This window comes from Myotis daubentonii, chromosome 5 (genome assembly GCF_963259705.1).
Source record: "Myotis daubentonii chromosome 5, mMyoDau2.1, whole genome shotgun sequence".
Lineage (NCBI taxonomy): Eukaryota > Metazoa > Chordata > Mammalia > Chiroptera > Vespertilionidae > Myotis > Myotis daubentonii.
In genome coordinates, this window is record NC_081844.1 from 90,181,460 (window position 1) to 90,195,479 (window position 14,020).

Sequence of the window (14,020 nt, forward strand, 5' to 3'; positions counted from 1 at the left end):
ACCCACCCCCAAGAGGGCGAGTTGACTGCTGAATACTTAGTTTCCAGAACAGTGTCCCATTCACAGTATTAATAGACACCTTTATATCACAGAAAAGGAAAATGGGGTGCCGGGGGGCTGGCAGATTTGTCTCAGATTGTGCATGGGGCTCCCAGGAGAGCTGGGACAAGAACCAGAGGTACTGAGCAGGTGGCACGCAGAATTAAATTAAGGTCCAGTCCTAACGTTTGGCAATTCGGGCAAGAGTACAGATATCTAGTGATCCAGGCGTCAAGTGCCCGCCCCTGTTTTGGGGGTGACGACCAAAAAAAAAAACAAAACAAAAAAAACACCCAACGACAAGGCTGCTTAATGAGAAGCCATGGGTGGGTGTGCCCCGGGGCGCGGCGGTAACACCCACTTGCAATGCGGCCGCTCAGGGGTGTTGCTGCTGCAGCTGGGCCACCTCAGCTGAGCCAACTCCCAGGAGCCGGAGAGGAAAACAACCTGGCTGCACTTAGACAATTAACAAAGGCGGGAGACCGGGCCGCCCCTTCCTGCCGCACGCACGCGCGCAGCGTGGGCAGAGCTGTGTCGGCCCGCGCCCTCCGTGGGGACCGCGCTCAGAGGCCCGGCGTGGCGGGGTCCCGGCAGCCCGACGCCCCTGCCGCCCTGGCTGCGCAGTCACCCGGGCGGCCGAGCTCCGCGCGCGTGAGCTCCGGCACCTTGCACGCGCGGTGAGTCTGCCTGGCAGCTCAGGGCCCGGGAGGGGTGCGGGCGAACAGCTGCTGTCAGATCTGAAAAGGGTGGTGGGAGAGCGCGGGAGCTACGACGCCCAGTCCCAGGTGGCTTTGAAGTTAGCTTTGTGTCTTGAGCCTTAGGTAACGCGAGCCACCTGATCCATGCGACCCAACCGAGTCACTTTCCAGGTGGCAAACTGAGGCCCCAGAGAGGGAAGCTGGTCTAGAAAAGACTCATCATTCCTTGTTTCTGTTGATCCCTGCCTACTTCAGTGTAGGATATGGGCCGACTTTTAGTAAGAACCCGTGGAATAATACAGACAATGCTAAGGAATCCTTGCCAAGGGAAGTATAATTATAAATAGACCGTCAAGGCCAGGGGACAAGCGAAGGGAAAATCTGATGTTCATTGGGTGAGCTGCCTTGGCCAAGGGCCCTCAGAAAAATAGTGCCAGCGCTGGGACTGGAAGCCAGAACGCCGGGCACTGCGGCAGTGCTCCCTGCCCAGAGAGCCCCTGGATCTTAGCGGGGAATGGAGAAGTGAGCCTGCCCAGGCACTGGTTTTTAACCTTGGGATCACTGACCCCTTAGAAATCGGGGTGCCCTCTCCGCAGAGGGATTCACACATAACTTTGCACACGATTTCAGATTTGACATGAAGCGTTCCTGCTGTCAGGAATAGCTAAAGGCTGCCACTCAGCTGCCCAGTTTCAGAACAGTTTATCTTCTCCTGTAAGGGGAAGCAGCTGGTTACACAGTATCTGCTGTGAGCCCAGACAGCGTCCTGGTGTCACCAGCTGTGTAATCTTGGACATATAGTTTATCCTCTCCAAGGCCCAGTTTTCTTTGTAAAATGGAGATAAGATTGTCCGCTTTATACTTCCAGCTACCGACAGACTTAAGAATGAGTGCAGAGCACTGAGCTCGTAGTAAGTGCCCATAGCCCCGTGAATCACAGCTATGCCATTTGGAAAGGGTGATGACCTGGAGAAAATTGGTCTGTACCCAAACTAAAATAAACTTTAAAATGTTATAAACCTGCGACCATAAAGTCAACCTTGTTATGACTTACACATGGCAGCACATATGTTGGTGGTAGTAATCTAAATGAGAGTGCACTTATTTAGGATAATGCAGTAGACTTAATATTTGACCCAAGGTCACATGCTGAAAGTAGAAACTACCAGACATTAAAAAGAAAGAGAGAGAGGAAACAAAACAAACAAACAAAAAACCCATGAAACTACCAGACATTCTAACAAGGACTGTTTATTGGGCCTCACTTCCCTCTTTGAATGGGTCAGCACTTATAATTATTAAATGAGAGGAAAGAGGAGAACATAGGTGGGAAGCTGGGTAATACCCAGTCTTGCCTGGCAGTGGAGGTTCAGCGGAGTTCCTGCCAGGGTACAGGACTTGCTGGCGGTTGGCTCACATCCCTTTTGGGTCAGCTGCTTGCTATGGAAAACAGTGCTTTGGCTGATTCCCTTCTAGATCAAATAAATGGCTTTTTATTTAACTGATGGGCGGGGGGTGTCTGTGGATGCTGCAACTGAAGCCAAGTGGCATTTGTTGACCATGATTTTCCCAAGTCTATAGCTTGTTTATTGACAAGTTTAAGAATTTAAAAATCTGTGGATCCAACATTGTGGGGACAGGGCCTGGGCAGGCCTATCTATAAAAAGAACTGCTTTTACTAAATACAGTGTTGTTTCTTTTCTCTACCATTTTAGGCCTTATAATTATAGCCAGGGAAAGCTGGCTGAGGGCTAATAGCTAGGGACAAGAATGTGCATGCCTAATAAGTGCTCCTGGTGATTCCTGTACACCTTTGGTTACATGTGTTGGGCAGTGGGGATTAGTAGTGGGGTACTATTAATTCTTTTAAATTTCTGTATTCTTTGTCTAGTTATGTAATGAGTGAGAGCCTCTTTTGTAATTTCAACAAACAAATAAGCAAACCACCGATGATGTCCAGTGAAGATGTATGGGTAGCAAATAAGTACTTGAAAAGATGCTCAAGATCATGAATCATTGGGGAAACACTAAATTTATATTGAGATATCACTTCACACCTTTTAGGTATGGCTAAAATTAAAAAAGACTGGCTACACCAAATGTTAATGAGATTGTGAAAGAACTGGAACTCATACACTGTTGGTGGGAATATAAAATGGCACCACCACTTTAAAAGGTTTTATATTTTCTCCTTGGTTGGTGTGGCTCAGTTGGTTGGAGTGTCGTCCGAGGTTTCGGGTTTGATCCCCAGTCGGGGCACATAGGGGAGGCAACTGATTGATGTTTCTTTCTCACATTGATGTTTCTCTCTCTCCCTCTGCTTTCCTCTCTCTCTCTAAAATCAATAAAAACATATCCTCAGGTGAGGTATAAAAAAAGTTTTACATTTTCTTAAGTTAAATATGCACCTATCATGTGACACAGACATTCCATTCCTAGGTCCAGCTTTATTGTAATAGAGAAATGGGAAACGACCAGTGGATAAACAAACTGGTATATCCATATAATACTGCTCAGCAGTAAAAAGTAATGAACTATGGATACATCCTACAACATGGATGAGGATGAACCTCAAAATAATTCTTTTGAAAGAAGCCAGGCCAAAAAAAGAAGAGTATATGCTGTACAATTCCATTTATATAAAATTGACTTCAAACTTTTGGTGGCTTTCAAGAGTTATGTGTATGATCATATTAGTCTAACTCCACTTGTAATAGTGTCATTGGCAATTTGATCATTATTCTGCCAAATGTTTATCCATTTTGTTCATTTATTAATTCAACTAGTTTAGCTCCTACTATGTGCTAAAGCTATAGTAGACACTAGGTAATGTGTTGATGAATAAAAGAGACATGATCCCTGGCCTTGTGACCTTACATTCTACTGAATGAACTAGTAAAACAAGTAAAATAAGAAAAGTAACTATTGATGGAAAGGAGTGGTTCTTTGGAAGGGGGATGGGAGTCAAGGAGGACTTGTCTGGGTTTCCAGCAGAGAAGTAAAGCAAGCAGTTCCATGTTTTTGAATGACCACTCCATTCTTGGGCTGTGCATTCAGTCAGGAGAATGGTGATAGAGGTTTAAACTCAGGTGGTCTTAGAGATGGAAAGCACTAAGGGATATCCTTAATAAGACAGGGCAGATCCCAGAGGTTGATACTGATCAATGCTCTTTGAATTTGGTAGTTTTATCCATTAGTCCACATTACTGTACTATTGCCTCTCCCACCTTCAGCCTTCTTTTCCTTATTCCTTATTCATAAGGATGCCAGGAGAGACTGACGTCAACACCTTGCTGGTCCAGTTACACTAGCTTACAGCATTCCTTTGATCTACTGATCTAGTTAACTTTAAGTAAAGAAATCAGGATAGCTTAGCATGACCTGTTTTTGTTGTTGTTGCTATTCGGTATGCTGGCTTCAAGGGCTCTGTTTCCTTTTCCAAAGGTTGACAGACCATCTGTTTTAATCAGGTGACCAAAACCCAACTCAGCATGGATTACATCAAAGCAGGGTGGGGGATGAAAATATAAAAAAGTTCAAAGGGAATCAGATTTCATCATGGCGGACTGAGTAGTGCCATCAGGGCTCAGTCTCATGGTCCCTCTATCTCTCAGCTCCATTTCTTCAGTGTCAGCTGTGTTCTCAGTCAGGCTCTGGTGTATCGTTCTTATAATCATCATCATGATTACCTGTTCTCACCATCTGCTTCAACATGATCAGTCAAATGTCCTTAAACAGCTTCTTCATTCATCTGATCCATGGTAATGTAATGGTTTCCAATCTATATATATAAAAACCCTGTGACTGGAATGCCGGAAAACCAGAATGACCAGAATGACTGGTTGCTATGATGCCCACTGCAGAGGGCCAACCTCACGCGGCCCCTCCCCCAAGCTGGCCCAGCTCCCAATTGTCCCCCCCCCACCCCCATCGGCTGGCCGGCCAGCCACCTGCGGCCCCCTCCCCACGACTAGCCCAGCCCCAATCGGCCACCATCGGGGCAGGCTGGCTGGACCCCACCTGTGCACGAATTTGTGCACTGGGCCTCTAGTTTAACAATAATAGCAAAAGCAACAATTACTATTATTGAGAGCTTACAATGTCCTGGGCTCTCCGTTAGACACTTTACATGTATTATCTAATTATAAGATAGGTTATATAATTATCCCAGGAAAGCCAGCACATTGATTGCAGAATCCAAATTTGAAATCAGGGTTTCAGGCTCCAGGATCTGGGCTCTGAACCTTCACAGTGCCTCCTACAGTCACTCTTTAGGGCCAAGAGGGAAGCAGCACCATCAAATGTGTGCCTATTTCTTACTTTTTCTGAACGTGAATCCTAAAATGTAGTTGACAGTCCTAGTAGTGGCAGAGCTTTGTTTTTTTTTTTTTAATTAAATCTTTATTGTTCAGATTATTACATTTGTTCCTTTTTTTTTTCCCCCCCATAACTCCCCTCCTCCCAGTTCCCGCCCCACCCTCCGCCCTCACTCCCCACCCACTGTCCTCATCCATAGGTGCACGATTTTTGTCCAGTCTCTTCCCACATCTCCCACACCCCTTTCCCCCCCAAGAATAGTCAGTCCATTCCCTTTCTATGTCCCTGATTCTATTATAATCAACAGTTCATTCTGTTCATCAGATTATTTATTCACTTGATTCTTAGATTCACTTGTTGATAGATGCATATTTGTTGTTCATAATTTGTATCTTTACCTTTTTCTTCCTCTTCCTCTTCTTAAAGGATACCTTTCAGCATTTCATATAATCCTGGTTTGGTGGTGATGAACTCCTTTAGCTTTTCCTTATCTGTGAAGCTCTTTATCTGACCTTCAATTCTGAATGATAGCTTTGCTGGATAAAGTAATCTTGGTTGTAGGTTCTTGGTATTCATCACTTTGAATATTTCTTGCCACTCCCTTCTGGCCTGCAAAGTTTCTGTTGAGAAATCAGCTGACAGTCGTATGGGTATTCCCTTGTAGGTAACTGAGTTACTTTCTCTTGCTGTTTTTAAGATTCTCTCTTTATCTTTTGCTCTTGGCATTTTAATTATGATGTGTCTTGGTGTGGTCCTCTTTGGATTCCTTTTGTTTGGGGTTCTCCGCGCTTCTTGGACCTGTAAGTCCATTTCTTTCACCAGGTGGGGGAAGTTTTCTGTCATTATTTCTTCAAATAGGTTTTCAATATCTTGGTCTCTCTCATCTTCTGGCACCCCTATAATTCTGATGTTGGTACGCTTGAAGCTGTCCCAGAGGCTCCTTACACTATCCTCGCATTTTTGGATTCTTTTTTCATTTTGCTTTTCCGGTTGGATGTTTTTTGCTTCCTCGCATTTCAAATCATTGACTTGATTCTTGCGCTCCTCTGGTCTGCTGTCGGGCGTCTGTTTAATATTCGTTATTTCAGACCGTGTGTGCTTAATTTCTAGTTGGTTCCCCAATATAAGATCGAGGGTCTTATTAGTTTTCGTGTAGATCTCATTAAGTTTATCGGCAGCTTCTAAACAGTTCTTGAGAGACCTTAAAAGTGTGGTTCTGAACTCTATTTCTTCCATTGACAATTTTGTCCTGTTTCTTTGTCTCCGCATTTTGTTATGCTTCTTTGGTGCACCCCCTAGTGGTCTTTGTTCGCAGTCTTATAGATAAATCTTGATTGTTGTAGCTAATTCCAGGGAGGGTTTGACCTCCAGGCCAAGTGGCTATGAGAATCAGCTGTGTCAGCAGTGAGAGAACTTCTGTCCTCTAGGGAGGTGCTAATCTAGCCTTTGCCTGAGGCTATCCGGCAAATGCCTCTGTGCAGGGCTTGGGCAGGGTGGGTCGAACAGGATCAACAGGGTGGGCCGGCGAGAGCAGTTATGGCGGCTCTCAGTCCTGTCCCCAGGGGCTCTGCCTCTCTGAGTTCCAGCACCCGCTGCAAAGCTCGGAGAGAAAGCTGCACTCGCTCTGACCGAAGCCAGACAGTTCCGCTTCTCCCGTTTGAGCCTGGGTCCCTAAAGACTCGCCTGTATCTGGAGCTCAGAGTCTGCGACTCCCTCCCGATTGAAAACAACAACCGCGCCCTCCGAGTGGCAGAGCTTTGGATGTTCTTATAATTTTCTATATTCTAGCTCCTTCTGAGTGTGAAAGTTCTGGAAGCTCTTTGTGGAGGACCCTGCCCTCTGACTAGTGTTTATATCTTTATAAACCAGTCTCATTAACCAGGATCCCCATGTGGCCACTCTTGTTTCTATAGGTGTTTCTTCCCTTTATTCTTCAACAGGGTCGTTGGCTATCATGATGCTTAAACTTTATTTTTGACAGCCTTCCCTAATCCCTAGAGTCTCAACCTGGGGGTTTTACTTCCCTTTTGTCCTCTTAAATGTTTAAATTGATCTACCTCTAAAACTTGAAGTTGGAGGATGGATGTTCAACTTTCTTTGCCATGACATTTTACTTTCTAAAAGAACTTCAAGATGATGGTTTTACTTCTCCATGTAGATCCTCTTGCTTTCATTTCTCCAGTTCTTCCAACTGGTCAGAATTGGGTTAGGAGTATTATTTTCCCCTATTACTTCCTTTGTCTTGAAGGGATGAAATAATCAGGATGTCCATTCTATTTATTTGGTTCCTCTTCTTTCAGAGGAGTGAAACATGGAACAAATAGCCAGATATTTTAAATGGTTACACCTTTAAGGATTTATTGTAAAGTCACTTTTTTCTTGATCTTTATATCCTCAGAATCTAGGCGAATGCTTGGCATCAAGTAGCTGCTCCAAATATTTGTTGTGAATGCCCAAATTCTTCTGTGCCAGTGTGGACAGAGGAGAAGCGAGAGGAGGAGGGAGTTCATTGTTTTATCCTGTCTTAGAGCCAATAGCAGTTGCTGCCAGACTGATTTTAGTTCCTGTTTGGCTCTCACAGGGCATCAAGGAGATCTCAGGATGGCGCAGGGCCTGGACTGTAGGGAAAGACATGTTTCCCTGAGTGTGTTCTCCAAGGCACGCCTCCTTACCAGGCCACCAGGAAAACGAACAAGGGCACCCAGCCTGCTCTCCCGGGCTTTTAAGCTGCATTTGTCCTGAGAATGTTGCAAAGATAGTGGATCACTTAAGCTATATACGGTTCTGTTTATTTTCAACTTCTTTTGAAACAGTTTTAGGTCGACAGGAAGTTGTACGGCTGGTACAGTGAGATTCTGTGGACTCTTCAGCAGCTTCCTCCAATGGTTATAGCTTAAATATAGCACAATATCAAAACCAGGAAATTGGTATTGGTGTACTATATGGGTATGATGGTTCTATGACATTTTATCACGTGTGTAGATTTATGTAACCACCACCTCAGTTAAGAGAATAGATCTGTTCTATCATCACAAAGTCCACTCTGGTGCTGCTTTTTAATAGAATAGTTACCTGCCCTTCACCCTCATCCCTAACCAGATGGCCACTAAGCTGTTCTCAGTCTCTATAATTTTGTTTATTATATGTATGGAGTCACACAATATGTAGCCGTTTCAGACTGGTTTGTTTCAGGCAGCATGATACCCTCAAGAGCCACCCACATCGTTGCTGTGTATCAATAGTTCACTTTACTTCTGTGTATTCAGTGATATTGGATATATCACATTAAAAAAAAACAACCATTCACCTATTACATTTATCTATAAAAACATTTTGTTGTTTCTAGTTCTTGGCCACACCGGCCAGGGTGGCTGTACCATTTTACATTCCCACCAACAATGTATGAGAGAGCCAGTTTCTCTGTATCCTTGCCAGCAGAGAATAATTTTTTGGTAACAACTTTATTGCAATATAATTCACATCCTATAATTCACCCATTTAAAGCGTACAAATCAGTGGCTATTAGTATAGACACTGAGTTGTGCATCATCACCACAAAAGATTTAGAACATTTTTATCATCCCCCAAAGAAACCCTGCACCCAGTAGCCACCATTCCTTAAGCCCCAATCCCTTCTGCCTGGAAACCACTGATCTACTTTCTGTGTTTTTAAAAATGAATAAAACATTTCTAGAAAATGTCTGGACTAGGCAAGTCTATAAAACAGCGCTGCTATGGAGAGCTTTTGCCAGACCTGCTTGAGGGTCTAGCTTGCAAATTAACTACAAATTAATTTGGTCTAACTACAAATTAATGCTATTTTTAATATTTAGAAGTTCCCTATAAAGTATTATGTATGCTTTTTGTTTATTTAGCACCAGTTATGAATAGTGGGATCTGAGTAGTTCTCCTGAAATCCTATTGGGATCTTTCTTTTTTCTTTTTTTAAAATTTTTTTATTTTTAAAAAATATATTTTATTGATTTTTTTTACAGAGAAGAAGGGAGAGAGATATAGAGTTAGAAACATCCATGAGAAAGAAGCATCAATCAGCTGCCTCCTGCATACCCCCTACTGGGGATGTGCCCACAACCAAGGTACGTGCCCTTTACCGGAATCAAACCTGGGACCCTTGAGTCCGCAGGCTGACGCCCTATCCACTGAGCCAAACCGGTTACAGCGGGATCTTTCTAGAGAAGCTGGGCATGGGGTGGTGAAGGCCAGCGCTTCAGGCCAGGGACAGGTCAGCAGACCACAGGCAGTGTTCAGGGGCTGGAGTAGATCTGTGCAGCAGACAGATGTGTTCCCGGATCTTTCTAGGCCCTTTGCCTTCTGAACAACCTCGCTGTCCCCAAACACTCACTTTACATATTATCTGATCCATGGTCAGTGTTTATGGCACAGGACAGAAACTTCTGCTACTAATGCATCCCAAAGGGCCATTTATGTATGCAAATATGTAGCATCACGAGGCCCAGAGGAGGACACAAGATGAATTGGTGCTCATCTTGTCTCTCAGAGCTTAGTGTCTCGCCAGGAAGATGAGGCGTAGCCTTAAATAACCCAAGTACAAGGCTGAATGGGATGCATGCCACTTTAAATATTAGGGAATATTTTAACTATCAAGAAAAGAACAAAGAACAATAAACAGATGCCTATGGTCTTCCCACCTAGCTTTGTTTAATTTTAACATTTTTGCCATATTTACTTTAGTTTTAAAAAAACAAATAAAACATCTTAGATGCTCAGCAATAAAAAGGAACTATTGATACACCCAACAACTTACATGAATCTCCAGGGAATTGTGCTGATTTAATAAAGTCAGTCCCAAAGGCTCCATATTGTGTGGTTCATATATACATACTGTATGATTACGTACATTCTTGAAATGCAGAAAAGGAGAACAGATTCCTGATTGCCAGGGGTAAAGGGTGGCGTGGGGCTGGAGCCAAGGGTGAAAGGCAACATTAAGGATCTTTGTGATGGAACTGTACTATATTTTGACCATCAATGTCAATTTTCTGGTTGTGATATTGTCTTTTTAAAATAGTGTGTTATTTTTCAAGTACAATTGACATATTATATTAGCTTCATGTATACAATAGTGATTAGACATTTATATACCTTCTGAAGTGGTCACTCTGATAAGTCTAATACCCCTCTGACTCCATACATAGTTATGACGATATTATTGACTATATTCCTGTAGCTGTACCTTACACACCTGTGACTGTTTTCATAACTGTGCTGGACAAAAGTCTATTTTGTCTGATACAGGTATTGCTACCCCTGACAGTGTGTGCATTTTCAACTTTTATGGATAGTGCCCATTTGCATAGCTTAATCTCTTATTTTCAGCCATACCTCTAGCCCCCTTCCCATCTGGCAACTTTCAAAATGTCCTCTGTGTCTTTGTTTGTTTATGCATGCATTCATTTTCTACATAAAAATGAAATCATCTGGCACTTGTCTTTTTCTGTCTGATTTCTTCCACTTAACATAATACCCTCTAGTCTAGATCCATTCATGTTGTCGCAAATGGCGAGATTTCATTCTTTTCTATGGCTGAGTAATATTTCATTGTGTGTATGTACCACATCTATCAATGGACACTTGGGTGGCTTCCATATCTTGGCTATTGTAAATAATGCTGCAATGCACATAGGGATGCATATGTCTTTTCCAATCAGTGTTTTGGGTTTCTGCAGATAAATACCCAGAAGTAGAAATGCTGGGTCCTTCTTTGTCTCTTGTTATATAGCCTTTGTTTTAAAGTCTGTTTTGTCTGATACAGGTATTGCTACCCCTGACAGTGTGTGCATTTTCAACTTTTATGGATAGTGCCAATTTGCTCTTTAGAGTAGTTGTAATAATTTACACTATCACCTCAGTATATGAGACTTCTCACCACTGTCAGGCCAAGGAGTTCCACTCCTAGATATAGCTTGCCTTCAAGAAACTTCTCCAGAGTTAAACAAAGAAGATACAAGAAATGGTAGCAATGTTGATAATAACAGAAAATTAGAAACAACTTTAATGTCCCCAGGGGAGTGGATAAATAACTTGTGGAATAGCCATGTAATGGAATTCTGAACAATAGTGAAAATGAATTCATGAATACTGTATTCATGTATCAACATGGACATCCTCATAAACACTGCAAAGAGGGAAAAAACAAAAACCAAGTCCCAGAAGGGTACAGAGAGTATGATACTATTTTTCAGAGTTTTAAATATGTAAAACAATGCTACTTATTGTTTAGTGATATATACATGTCCAGCACAGGCATTAATTTTTTTGGTAAAAATTCAGCATAGTGTAACTTTTGGAAAAGGTGACAGAGGAATGGGATTAGGGAGAGTATCAAAGGGGATTTAGTGGTATCTGAGGCTTTAAAGAAAACTTTTAATTTTGGGATACTTATAAACTCATATGTTGATGTACGAAATAATACAGAGGTTCCATATACCCTTCAACCAATTTTTCCATCTACAGTCTCACCAACATTTTATTTTTATATTTTGCCAATCTGATGGGAGTGAAATGGTGTCTCGTTGTGGTTTTAATTATTCATATTTGTCTAGTTATTAGTGAATTGAGTATATTTTCAGCTGTGTATTAGCCATTTACATTTTTTCTTTTGTGTATTACCTGTTCTTACCTGTATTAATCAGGGTTTAGTTGGAGAGAACACAAACCATTCTATTTTTAACCAGAAAGGGGTTTACCGGAGGGCATTATGTGTTTGCCAAATTAGTGAGGAGCTGGAGGAGCAGGTCACCGAGTGGGCCTCTAGGAGTGAATCCCAGGGCAATACTACAGGAAGGGCCTGTGTGGGTGGGGGGATGGTTGTTGTTTTTTCAGATCCACCATTTCACCAGAGTCCTTGGGGACCCCAGTTCTGTGAAGGAGACGATCTCCTGATCCTGCCTGGGCACTGCTGCCCGAGTCCCCGGCTCACTGAGCTCGGCAGTGCCCTCTGCCCTGCCCACTGCAGCCCCTGGGACAGCTGCACAGCTCAGCTGCTCCTGCTCTGGTTTTCAGTTCCCTCTGTGTGGGGGCCTGCTGATTTCCTTTACTCTCTAAGCCCTGCCATTCAGCGATAAGGGAGCTTGTTATAGCTGATCTAGCATTTTGATGTTTTGTGGTAGGGAGGATTGTCAGGCCATCTTGTCGATTGCCATTTGTATTTTGTAAACTTTGAGATAAAGAAGGTACTTCTGGCTGGGAAGATCAGGAAAGGCCTCAGAGAAGATGAGTGTTGGAGGATAGAACACAGGAGGGCGCCCAGCAGGTGCAAAAGCAGAGGCCAGAAGTGACCATGCAGGTATGGAGAAATGCATGTAACTTTTCGCTGGAGTGGTCCAGGAAGGGGAAAATGAGGTTGGAGCGGGCCCCTGAGCCACAGGGGGCATCTCACAGCAGAGACTACTGTAGTCACAAGCTTGCTTTCAGGAAATTTAAACTGGAACCATGTCCAGGATGAATGAGTGTGGGTGGCAGCAGGTGGGAGAGGGGTTTGGATTTAGGAAGTTGATCTTGGAGGCTGTGGAAATAGCCCTGATGACATGTAGTATGGCCTGAAAGGGGATGACGGGGGTCAGAGAGAAGAGGGAACCACTGGGGGTATGGGTGGAGGAGAGAGAGAGAGAGAGAGAGAGAGAGAGAGAGAGAGAGAGAGAGAGAGACTGACTTAGCTGAACCAGATACAGAAATCTGGGTCAAGAGCTGGGGCAAAAATAGAAGAAAAGCCAGACAAGCACATTGTCCTGGGCTATGAATTTAAAATGTCAACAATTTCCTGAGTTGTGTTCTACCCACCCACAAATGCTAATACACGGTTCATCTTGACTCTGTATGCAGCTAAAGATGTTTTCTGGCTGCTGGGTGAGTAGTTACCTTTGGATTGGAGACAGCATGTCCCAGTAGAGCTCTTGGAAATGAGTTGGCATGTGCTTGTCTTCCCCAGAACCTGCTGGCATGGCCGATCATGGGGCCGATGAGCCATCCTCCAGGACAGAGAGTCCAGATGGAGAAAGTCGGGTCTCTGAGGACAGGTGGTCGCTCCATCAGAGGCTGGCCATCAGGGAGCTCATTGACACCGAGGTCTCCTACTTGCACATGCTCCGGCTCTGCGCCTTGGACATCAGGAGCCGCCTGAAGCAGGTACCTGGGCAGAGCCGCACACAGCCTGTCTTTCTAGGGGCAAAATGGGTCCTAGGTTCTCACATTGGCTCCTGGAACAGGCTTGATGGACGGAAAGTTATGGTGGATGTGAAGTCACCTGGATGTAAGCCCTGTACTTCCATTTATTGGCCATGTAACCTTCAGCAAGGCCTGGAGCCTTCGTGTGTTCATCTGCTGGATGGGGAGAGGGGTAATCACCTCAGGGATTAAGTGAGCTGATGGATAAAATAGCCCTTTATCAAGCTTAGAGCAGATTGCTTAAACTGACCTACATTCTCATTGTCTCATTTGGGGGATGGTGGGAGGGAGAGATTATTACTATGATAGCTTTCTATTTTAGTACTCATTTTTATGTCTTTTTTTTTCCCTGATTGAAGAAATGATACAAGCTTTCTCTATAAAACTTCAAGAATTCCCTAACATGTAAGCTCCTTGAGAACAAAGACCATTTAGTTCAATATATCCCAGTTCTTTTTAAAAAATATTTTTATTGATTTCAGAGAAGGAAGGGAGAGGGAGAGAGAGATAGAAACATCAATGATGAGAGAGAATCATTGATTGGCTGCCTCCTGCACCCCCCTACTGGGGATAGAGCCCGCAGTGGGGCATGTGCCCTTGACCGGAATCAAATCTGGGATCCTTCAGTCCGTAGGCCGATGCTCTATCCACTGAGCCAAACCAACTAGTGCAATATATTCCAGTTCTTGACATATATATAATGGGCTACAATTAGTGTTTCTTAAATGAATGAAATACTAAAGTAGGTAATGTAGAAGGTG

At 43.6% G+C, this 14,020-nt stretch overlaps 1 protein-coding gene across 3 annotated transcripts in view; it reads left to right on the plus strand.

The window, feature by feature from the left end:
- The first annotated feature begins 437 nt into the window (after nt 1-437).
- ARHGEF37 (Rho guanine nucleotide exchange factor 37) overlaps nt 438-14,020 on the plus strand; it is a 36,410-nt gene continuing 22,827 nt past the window's right edge. Inside the window, exons 1-2 of one of the 3 annotated variants that reach the window (XM_059698872.1) lie at nt 438-716; nt 13,024-13,220. In XM_059698872.1, coding sequence (XP_059554855.1) covers nt 13,035-13,220 — 186 coding nt within the window. In that variant the 5' untranslated portion in view covers nt 438-716; nt 13,024-13,034. Of the gene's footprint in view, nt 717-12,259; nt 12,382-13,023; nt 13,221-13,618; nt 13,665-14,020 lie in introns of those variants that run through there. The other 2 variants (XM_059698873.1, XM_059698875.1) reach the window with 2 other exon arrangements.